General features: G+C 42.4%; 3 protein-coding genes across 3 annotated transcripts; all 3 read right to left on the reverse strand.

Moving 5' to 3' along the window:
* LOC117340619 lies at nt 1-839 on the reverse strand. The gene has a single exon (XM_033902382.1). The coding sequence runs from the start codon at nt 837-839 to the stop codon at nt 21-23; it is 819 nt and encodes a 272-aa protein (XP_033758273.1). The 3' UTR covers nt 1-20.
* Nucleotides 840-5,684: 4,845 nt separating this feature from the next.
* Nucleotides 5,685-6,422, reverse strand: LOC117340620. The gene has a single exon (XM_033902384.1). The coding sequence runs from the start codon at nt 6,420-6,422 to the stop codon at nt 5,685-5,687; it is 738 nt and encodes a 245-aa protein (XP_033758275.1).
* A 314-nt stretch (nt 6,423-6,736) lies between these two features.
* On the reverse strand, nt 6,737-7,285 carry LOC117340621. Its single transcript, XM_033902385.1, has one exon. The coding sequence runs from the start codon at nt 7,283-7,285 to the stop codon at nt 6,737-6,739; it is 549 nt and encodes a 182-aa protein (XP_033758276.1).
* Between the last annotated feature and the right edge of the window lie 4,481 nt (nt 7,286-11,766).

Below are 11,766 nucleotides of genomic sequence, written 5' to 3' on the forward strand. Positions count from 1 at the left end.
ATTCCTCCACATTCGTTCCATCAAAACATAGTTCCATTAGGATTACAATTGCTGCATTGGAGCATCCCCATTTGATTCTGATGGTCGTCTGCCAATTCACAGAATCTAACGTTATCAAGTTCGGCTCCTATTAAATCTTTTAAAACGAGCATACTGTCCTTGACTTTCTCCCACTGTCGAAATGTCAATGTTATTCCCTTGCGAGTGGGTTTGATGCTTTCTTCATTTTCTGGTAGAAACCATCGTCTGATATTTACGACTGGGTATCCCTGTTTTACACTGACGAAGTAATTGGCTCCAAGGTGAAGGTGCAAATCTGTGTCCCTGTTGTCGTCGTACCCCTTGATGGCATCATCCACGGCGTCGGCATACCAGGTTATAAGTTTCATCCATTTCTCTAAGTCTAGAGCAATTCCCTTTTTAGTAGGATACGTGGAGTTATTCTGTCCTTTCTCATAGACTCTAATATGAACCCAATGCCTGCCTTGGAAATGATTGGCAACAACATAATGGCTGTTTCCAATATCTAACTGACAAATGTCCTTACCGGACACTCTGCCACTCGATTCTGTCTGTTTGACGGAGAGGTCATTGTTATGGTGTGTCTTGTCCACCATTCTAGGACTCTCTTTATCTATCTGGACTTTTTTGACAGGAGATTCGGCGATGAACAGCACTTCTGCATCTGCATCGAAACTTTCTCTGGCATTTTCGTCGATGAACAATTTCTTTCTCAACGTTTTAGCTGCTTCTGTATCAAGTATTCTGCGTCGTGGGTGATGCCTTTTCTTCAACAACGGTACAGGCACTAGAACTGGTGAAGATTGAGTTCCGGACATTTTTTTTTCTCACTTCTACGGAAGCTGGTAGTAGATTTCGTAGAGCCTGTTGAGCCTTCAGTGATCTTCTGACAAACTAATGTCTTGTATGCTGTTTTGGAGAGTTTATATAGGCACAAAGTGACGTAGGAGTTTTTTTCTGTACATTTCCACGGAAAATTGTACAAGTTGTTTTGATCTCTGGTATCTATTTATAATTGTCTGTTACCATCAGATAATTCTATTTATAAATTTCACTCTGTCTCCTTCATCCATATCTCAGCAGTCATTATGTTTTTACCCGAGCAATCGTCAACACCACACACACAAGGTTTTGATGCATATTCAATGTGGTCAAACACGATTAATGTCTTCTTCACACAGTCTGTTTGGTACCAGTGACTGTTAATAAGGTTCACCAAATGTTTTCCCAACACTTCCTGATCGTCATATTTGTGTGATTGGTCACATATCTCCACATAAGCAAGATACATGACGTTAATGTTACCAGGAAATGAACAATATTTCATGGGTGTTCCATGTTCCTGTTCAATGTCCCCTTCCAGTGTTGTAAGTCGTTTCCTGTGATCGGTTATCAGACGTGTTATTTCCTTTTCTACACAATTTTGAGTCCTTCCACCTCCAAGATTCATCTTGTTTCTTCCTCATTTAACGTTTACCTTATTCTCAGTCTGTTTTTTTTATGCTGAGTATAAGCCAAGACGAGATTTTTAGACTTTGAAGGTATGACTGAAGATGTGGTGTGTGGCTTTTTTTTAAAATTAACTTCTGATATAATACGTATGGGCATGGTAACATAATATGAGATGATTGGTCAATGGTTTTTACATTTAAAATTTTCCAAACACGTTCTATTTTATCACAGGTATATGTTTCTCACGTGATCCACACAGCAGCGGGGTGCTCCCCTACTGACCGCATTCCTGGACTTTTTATGCTGAGTATAACACTATGCTGGTCACTTGGGTTTTTTCCCCAGTGACCTTATTCTATTTTTATCATACCCTTAATTCTTCACACGCTATTTCTGTCCCAGTGACCACATTCTCGGTCAATGACCTCGAACACCTGTGCGTCCCCACCAACAAAAATTCCATACCCCTATTCAAATCGATAACCATAGACATTTAAATCAATCACAATAGATTCCCTTTGATCTATTGTCTTCAACAATAGCCTATAGAAATCAAACAATAGACCCATTGTTCTATAAACAATAGATCTATTGTATTTCTATTCATTAGCTCGTCACGTACATACTCACTACTAAGGCATGCATATCAATTGGTCTTTTAACGTTACTATGCTCTTCATTCTCGTTGTGTGTTCCCATTAGATGCTATTTCCAGGACAAAGACATGTGGAAAAGGGCGCAGGAAATTCCAATGTTTCCAAAAATAACTAATTGGACTGTATACATTATTTGATCGACGAAATTTTATCCACTATGACAAGAAGTTAACATCTCAAATAGGTAAATCTTTGCGTTGTTTGAATGGCTTGGTAGCCCAATAAACTAACAGTTTAATTTATAGAGACCTTACAGTTAGCTAACCATACATAAAAATTGACAACTTTGCATTTTTACATTCAAAATAGTTTATCCTCATTTATGTTAAAGGAGAACATCGACTGTGTATGTGAAGACGTTATGCACTGATGCAATATGACCTATTACCATGGATTGCCTTTTCAATATCATATATAACATTCAATAATGTTGACTGGACATAAAACAATACAAAACCAAAACAAAACCAATTGCAACATCAGTTACCCGTAGGGATAACGGATACCGCATATACGCCTTTCATTTCAAACACTTAAGCAGCTTTATTTAATGTGACATCAACTACACCAGTTGCAGATTGTACGGGTTTACAGTTATGAAACTAGATAAATATGAAATTGTCCCTGCTCTCTGGTATTATTAGTTTTGATCGATACTGTAACTTCAAAATCTTCACTCCGTAAAGACATTTTTTGCCTTTTCTTTCGTCATTTTGGGGATACATTTTCGTAATATGCATTTCCTACCTATACATTGATTTAATTCCTCCATTGACAATGGTATATGGATGAAACAATATATGTCTGTTTTCCATTTAATTACAATGATTATTTTCACTTATTTATTAGTTTAATTTATTATTTACACCGTGGCACAAATTCTGTTAATACTAGCAAGTACGTCTATGCTACATATATTTATAGACACTATTCAGGGAAAGTTATTCTTTATTCCATTACCGAAAAGGATAAACAACATAACATACAGAAATGTATTTCACTGCGACAGGGGCACGATATCTTATCTCTCGCACAAATTGTCAGTTACATAAACTCGCTGGTCAACTGTAGAAAAAGAAACTTTTTCTATTCATTATGCTTTACAAAAACTAGATCACTACTCACACAACGCGGAATTCACTATCAAAACCGATCAAAACCTTTGAAATACCTTATGGAATCCCCAGGGCTGAATAAGAAAATCCAACTATGGGGTTATGGTATAGCGGTATATAATTGTAAAATAGAGTATATTGCTGGACCAGAAAACACATGTGCTGATTTACTGTCACGTACTCCAAACAATGATGTGACGACCAAAGTTAGTCAGACAGAGTATAAACCAGAAAATCTTAGATTAATGCTTTCAATTCAAATCAATTTAACCCGAGTTGACCAAGCACCAATTAAAGTTTAAGACCATAAAAATGCAGGTTTTTGACGTGCCTGTAGAGCAAAGTAAAGACAAAGAGATACAAGAAATAAAGAAATAATTAGTGGAAGGTTAAGCAAAAGGACAAATACAGAGACATTGGATGGTAATAGAGGATAAAGTTTACTATATCTCAGAACCAGATGACGAGCCAGTACTTAGGTTATAATTATGTACCAGAACACTTACGGTGGGCAGTAGTTACGCAATACCATGAAGAAAATGGACACATAGGTATTGACAATACTTTTGACTCTATTGGATAGAAATATTTTGGCCTAATTTGTATGAAAACTTTATGATTACATCTCGTGAAATAAGCATATCGTAAGTTTTGTGGATATATATATATGGGTCATAAAGTAATATAAACAGTATAATCCAGATAACAGTGGATCCTCACATAAATGTATGGAGGATACGAATTACTTGTAATGATTATATGGGGCAAAGAAGTAATTCAAACAGTGTGAACAATGAGGCTTGTTAAATTTTCGAGGCAATCCGACCCTTTATCAAAACACAAAAAATACAAATACAATCACATATTATATATAAGAAGTACTGGAAATACAATAAAATACAATTAGAATAATGTTTTAGTAACTGGAGAAACCACAATGAACCCTTCGGCAAACGTGGGCCGAAGGCGGATACTAGCGTGACTGTATCATGTTCAACACTAGAACGCTATGCGACCAACGGCAGAGATATTTTGAATACCCCCGCACGTGAAAGTATATCGAAGAGTTCAAAGACGATTCGTCCCTAAATACAGCATGGACGACATTGCATTGATATCAGATTTCAGAATAAAAATGTTGCATTATCATCTCTACAGTGATAGATAAAATATCGTGTACAAAGTCCGAAAAACTATAGAAAAATATGTTTAAGATCATTAAAATTATAGAGAGTGGTGTGGAAAAACTACTACGAATATTTATCAAGACTGAGAACATAAGAAATACGAATGCCGAAGTGTCCCTACAGGACGCTACGGGAAACAGACGATTCGGGCCAAATCGGACCAAGATGCTGTTGCATGATGGCGGGAGGCGACTAAATGTGAGTCTCAAAGAGCAACAATGAATAGATGCCCCCAAAAGTACAGCAATTATGAAAATTTTAACAAATTAAATAATTAACTACATGAATTGTCAAATATAATGGTCACATGGAGAATACACCCAGAAGACGTCCTTCAACGTTCGTTCATACCCCTGTGACGTGTAAGGGGTTCGTTACCAAGTCACGTCTTGGGATTCGAGCTATTTACTACATATTACCCTAAGTACAATATATACATATATGTGTTCTGCTATAAGAGCGTAACGCCGCCCGGGCGTACAACAATGAGTATGAATGTATCCGGTGGTTTGTCTGACCACTACGTAATTATCTATACTACTAACAACAGGGATTCTGAATGCCGCTACCGCGTTACTAGTAAAACCGCTGCTGTCTGCAGCGAGCTCCTGTATGCGCACATATATACACAACAACCCGACCGCTAGCTATACATCGGTCAGCCTCCCAGAGTTACCTGTACACTGACCTGCCAACAGTGCACTGCCAACATTCAACTGTCAGGCTCCTTATCACCGCTGTGATAATACAAGTACAGTCTCGTAACCCTGTCAACCCGCTAACCTCACAGTGTGTTAGTATTCCAGCCTTATTCAGGCCCACACTGTTTTCTATGTATTGTTATGCTATATAATTATACAGCAGAAAACCTACCAGCGTTGCTTGATCTTCTCTCCTCTAAATCAGAATCAGAATGAAACCCGAGCAGCTCAGCTCACCTGTATTTATACTAACGAAAGTACCACGTGATTACAGATATCTATGTCTTTTACATGTTTTACTGGGACGTAACGTTGAAGCTTCTGCCGGACGAGGTCTACTTTCGTTTTCCATTTCCCGCCAAAAGACCTACTTTCGCTTTCCGTTACATTACCCACGCCTCCGGGTATAAGTGTCCCCACATACCAATTATGAACAAGTGAAAGTTTCATGCATTACATTTTATTAAACAACTATAAGGACTACTTGCTCCTTAAACAAATGTCTTTTGTTAACTGTTACTGGATTTGAATGTCCAACTTCTCGTTGATAACCTATTCTACCCACTGTTCGGTAATGACTTCCTTGATGATTTTTCTCCCATCCTTATCGTAGGTGACCGTCTGTTTCTTTGTAAAGGTCTTCACAGGTGCTTCAGTCTGCGTGCTTGCGTCAAAACTGAGCCTTGTGTAGAGGAATCCATGCGCACCTGTCATGGTGAAGTTGTCAATTGTGCTCTTATTGCTGTTAACAAGGGAAGTACAAGGCCTGGCTGCCTTGGGTTTAGACGACGATACCGGCAATGGAGAAGTGCGCTTTCTGATCGTAAAGTCTTGTGCCACTTGCTTCTCAACAGGAGCTTTCTCCAAACTCTGCAGCTTTGCCACTTTTTCAGCCAATGGTGATTTAGCAGGGAAGTTGTCGGGACGGTTAATATCATCATCTACATTAGTAATGTCTCTGGCGTCTTGTGGAGCAATACTATCACCAATCTCTTCCTGGTCCGTCGACAGTGGACTCAGAAGACTGCCAGGGTCTTGCATCTCCCACTCATCTTCGCTCTCCGAGATGGTCTGCGCTTCCCCACGTCCAGTACGTTTAATGTGCCGGTCGAAGTCACATTTCTTTATGCTTGCGTAATCGCAACCAGAGCACTCATATTTTTTCATTGCCCTCTGCCGGTTCCCACAGTCAACTAGATGTTTTGCCCATTCAGCTTCATCATCAAATCTCCCAGCACACATCGGACAGCGATTGCCTGCCTGTCGCGGAGTTGTCTTTGTCTTCACCATACTTCTGAAATATATAATGGAAATATCCCATTTCACATAGTATTGATGTAACCAAATCAAACATTTCAATGACATAAAAAAACATACATGTATATTACTGGATTTGTACACTATTCTATTGACCTAACTATACTACAAAGTCGCGGTGCCAGCTCGGAGGATGTCTGCTGCGGCGCGGGCGACCATGTTCTGGTCTTAGTCCCGGGTCAACGACAGTATCGACATCAGTGTCCTCCGCTAAGTCCTGGCATTCTGGAACGGTTTTGTGTTCCGATAACTCAAGCCCGGCTTCATCTGCCTGGTGCTTTGAAGTTTCAACTTTCTCCTCGCCGCGTAGTACTCATACGGTCTACATGTATAACCTGTGGCTTTCCGCGGTACCCACAAGGTATCTTGTATGTAACGTCTGTGCATTTCCCAATCACCTTGAATGGTCCCTGCCACATGGACGTTAGCGTCCTAGATTTGCCTGGTTTGACTCTTGGAAAGAAGACAAAAACACTGTCATTTGGCTTGTACTGGTTCCAGTAAGCCTTTTGGTCATGGTATTTCTTCTGCCTCCTCATTTCGCCATCGGTATGCAACCTCACAAACCGATGTGCTTCTTCTATGCGTTCTTGAAGTGTCCACACCCATTCATTCTCAGGTATGGATTTGTCGTCTACTGGCATCTCATATTGTATGTCGAGTGGTGTTGTTACTTCTCGCCCTAACATCAGGTAATTTGGAGTGCAACCCGTGGTTTCTTGTTCAACCGAACGATATGCCATGGTCACGTACGGCAGCATTTCATCCCAGTCTGTGTGATGCTCGTTGACAAATGCACTAAGCATTGTCACCAAGGTTTTGTTGAACCTTTCCATCATACCATCACTCTGGGGATGATACGGTGAAGTACGTGTTTTTCTCGTACATCTCTGCAAATACCCTGCTCTCAAACTGAGCGCCTTGATCAGAATGGATCGCGTATGGCATGCCGAACCTTGATATGACCTCTTCCACTATCAGAGTCGCAATAGTGGTTGTCTCCATGTTAGGCATTGCGAAACAGTCCATCCATTTCGTATAGTAGTCACCAACTACTAACACATGCCGGTTGCCGTTTCCTGTTTCAGGTAAGTCAGTCAGTATATCAACGGCTATACGCTCCATCGGGAAACCTGACTGGACTATTTGCATTGGCGCTCTATTCTTCCGAACTGGATTTTTGCGCCTGGTGCAAATTTCACAGCCGGCAACATACCTCCTAGTATCCCCTTGCAGACCGGGCCAGTAATACCCTGCCTTATCTTACAGAGAGTCTTACGAACTCCCAAATGCCCTGCCGTTCTACCGTCATGGTATTGTTGAAGTATGTCCCTTCTCTCACCAAGCGGTACTACCGCTTGTAGCGTTGTATTGGATTTGTCTGAGACCCATCTTCTGTATAAAACACCTTTATCCAATACTAGCTGATTCCATTGTGACCACAGGGATTTGATCACGAAGTTCTGATTCTGGATATCCTCAAAGGATGGTTTCTTGCCATCTTTAAGCCATTCTATTACAACACATAGGTCTTTGTCGGATGCCTGTCGCTGTTGTATGACGGAAGATGTTTCTGATGACTGAGGTCCAATGTTCTTGCTGCTGGCAGCTACTGCGGTGTTTACGACACCCCGGGACTGTTTCTCCCAATCCGAACGATACCCACACTGCTTGCATGGTATACGGCTAAGAGCGTCAGCATTGCCATGATGGACTCCACGCCGATGTTCGATTCTCATGTCGTAGGTGCTCAACACTTCTAGCCATCGGGCAAGTTGGCCACTCCGGATCTTTGAAGTTAAGCAGCCACCGCAGAGAGCTATGGTCAGTGCGTACAAGGAATGTTCGACCGTACAGATAGTGTCTGAAATAATTCACGAAGTGTACTACTGCCAAAAGCTCTTTCCTTGTGACGCATTACCGTCTCTCGCTCTTGGTCAATCTGCGGCTGGCGTATGCAAGGACCATTTCCTTACCATCAACACGCTGCGACAATACGGCTCCCAGAGCATTGTTACTGGCATCAGTATCCAGAATAAATTCTTTGTCAAAGTGTGGATGTGCAAGAATCGGAGCTGTCACCAATTTGTTCTTTAAGGTATCAAATGCGTCTTGGCATTCCTTGCTCCAGTCAAACGCCTTGCCCTTCTCAGTGAGCTTATGCAAGCATTTGGCAATACCCGCAAAGTTTTCAATAAACCTTCTATAGTAACTGCACAGGCCCAGAAATGACCGAAGCTCCGTTACACTTGAGGGTTCTGGCCATTTCTTCACGATCTCTGTTTTCTTGGGGTCTGTCTCTACCCCCTTGTCGGAAATTATGTGGCCAAGAAACTCAACCCGTTTGGCAAACAGATGACACTTCTTGGTTTTCAACTTTAACCCTGCTGCCTGAAATCTATCAAACACTCTCTCAAGGTTCAACAGCATCTCATTGAATGTTTTACCTAAAACAATCACATCGTCTAAATAAACCAGACATATGTCCCATTGTAACCCGGCCAAGACAGATTCCATCAGCCTTTCAAACGTGGCTGGTGCGCGGCATAAGCCAAAAGGCATCACCCGAAATTGAAACAAGCCCTTTCTGGTGGTAAATGCTGTTTTTGGCTTATCTCTAGGGTCCATTGCAACCTGCCAATAGCCTGAGCAAAGATCAAGCGTAGAGAACCAATGGCAACCTGCTAACTTATCAAGCGAGTCGTCAATCCGCGGCAGCGGATATGCGTCCTTGACAGTCACATCGTTAAGGCGACGATAGTCGACGCAGAAACGAGTGGTTCCATCTTTCTTTTTGACCAATACCACACCAGAGGACCATGGGCTGGTCGAGTGTTCAATGACTCCCTTTTCCAACATATCCTCTACATGTTTGTCTACTTCCTCTGACTGATGCACAGGAATGCGCCTCATTGGTTGTTTGAGAGGCCGCGCGATACCTGTGTCTATTTGGTGTTTGACTTTGTCAGTACGTCCGAAGTCAGCGTTTGTGGCGGCAAAAACACCTCTGTACCGGAATAATAATTCCTCTTTGATCGTTCCAGCAATTGCTTGATGTCTGGTCGCTGCTCACCCATTTCCTCCGGGCCTGTCTTCTGTGTTGTAAGCATTCCCCCTCTGTCGCCTTAGCAACACAAGTACCCGGGTAGATTGTCTGTGGTGTATCAGCCGTATTCAATATACGGATCGGAACAGTAGGCTGGTATTTGACCAGAGACCTGGCTACTAGTGCTCTATCTGACTTCAGGAAACTTTATGATGCCTCAAGAACGAGATCATTTGTTGGTTCCAACGTGCCATCGGGCACTATGATACGCCCAGGAATTATTAATTCGCTGCGCGCTGGGAGTTCCACTTTAGAAGTCACACTCACTCGGTAACAACCTACTTTTCCTCGAAATTGGGTAGGCACAATAACGCCGTCCATCATCATCTGACTCTTGTCCATGTCTACACTGCAACGATTATCCATGAGAAAATCCAACCCCAGGATTCCATCAACGTTGATCTTGGCTACAACCGCATCTGTCATCCTCTCGTTGTTGCCAAAGTTAAGCGAGAATCTACCTTTGCCTTTAGCATATAAAGGCTCTCCGCTGGCTGTAATGATTGTCTGGGAAACTTGGTGTAATGCTGGCCTAGCCATCATTTTCTCATAAAGTGAGGTCGAGATAAGCGTAACGGTTGCCCCAGTGTCCAGTAGTAGGTTAGCCTTACTGCCTTAAATGGACACATTTATGAACATACCAGCCTCCTTAGTACAAGAGGCAGCTCCAACTGGACGTGCATCATCGCTATCACTGGTCGTGGCGGGGACCTGTTTGTTGGAGTTTTTCTTTAACTTGGGACAATTGCGCTTGATATGCCCCTCCTTGTTGCAATAGTAGCAACGGAATGTCTGGGTGCCTTTAGCACCACCGTTCTCTTTCCTTGGTCGCTTACGTTCTCCAGAAGCGGTGCCAGACTTCAGGTTAGAGACATCCTTCTGCAATGATTCCATCTGCTCCGTCAATGTCTTTATCATGGACTTCAGCTCGCTACCAGCCGTACTGTCCTCATTCTCGTTATTTTCGGTAAGAGTTTGACGCAGGAAACCAGTACCGTCATCCTTACGTTTTTCTGCCCGCTTAAATGTCTCTAGCTCTACCGCCAGCTGTACAGCTTCATTCAGGGTCTTTGGTCGGCATTGCTTTATTCTGATGCGCGTATCCCCGTCACTTAAAGCAACAATAAACTGCTCTTTGGCCAGTGTTTCAAGCACATCCGCCGGTGCTGTAGAATACGCAAGTGTCGTTAATCTGCGTATTGTCTGTCCTAACTCTGGTAACGTTTCCCCAGCTTTTTGTCTTTTTGACCGTAATTGGGCACGGTACAATTCCGTCTGGTGAGGTGGCGCAAACCTGTCCTCTAGAGACTTAATCAGGACAGAGTAGTGTTGCTGCCGGTCATCAGGCAAATTACCCAGTACTCCCTGTGCTTGTCCTCTCAATGATACTGCCAAGAACAATCCTTTCTGTTCCATAGTCCATTGGTTAATACTGGCACACGCCTCAAAATGTGACTGGTAGTCGCGCCATGAGCCGGAGCCATCGTACGTCGCGGGTTTTATATTAACAGTTTTTCTCCCGGTATCCGTACGCTGCTCTACACGATAACCCCTGCTAGGGCTGTTATTACGATAGCCATCCTGTGGTGCAGGACCAACTCCTTGATACATTTCCGTATCATACTGGCCAGCACGCGCTCCATCCTTATCGTAATTTCCGAAATTCGGGCTACTATAATAGTCGGTATAGTCCTTCCGACCACTGCCCGAGTTATCCATCTCCTGTCTACACCCATCTCCGGTCCGGGGGCCATAAGGTGTAGAAGTAGTGAGCGCTGTGTTGGTTGCTACACCGCTATCCAGTATTTGAGAAAGCTCTCCACGAAGTTTCTCTATCTCAGCCTCAGCAGCTTTACTATCGTACCCTCCTTCAGCCATTTTAACAACAATTAGCAATAAAGCAAAACACTGTTATTATATATAAAGTACAGCTTTTATCTAAAGCCAAGGGTAAAAAAAAATACATAGATTATCGGATCCCCACCGCTGCCACCAAAATCTTCTACATGAATTGTCAAATATAATGGTCACATGGAGAATACACCCAGAAGACGTCCTTCAACGTTCGTTCATACCCCTGTGACGTGTAAGGGGTTCGTTACCAAGTCACGTCTTGGGATTCGAGCTATTTACTACATATTACCCTAAGTACAATATATACATATATGTGTTCTGCTATAAGAGCGTAACGCCGCCCGGGCGTACAACAAT

The sequence above is a fragment of the Pecten maximus genome, chromosome 13 (assembly GCF_902652985.1).
Source record: "Pecten maximus chromosome 13, xPecMax1.1, whole genome shotgun sequence".
NCBI classification, from domain to species: domain Eukaryota; kingdom Metazoa; phylum Mollusca; class Bivalvia; order Pectinida; family Pectinidae; genus Pecten; species Pecten maximus.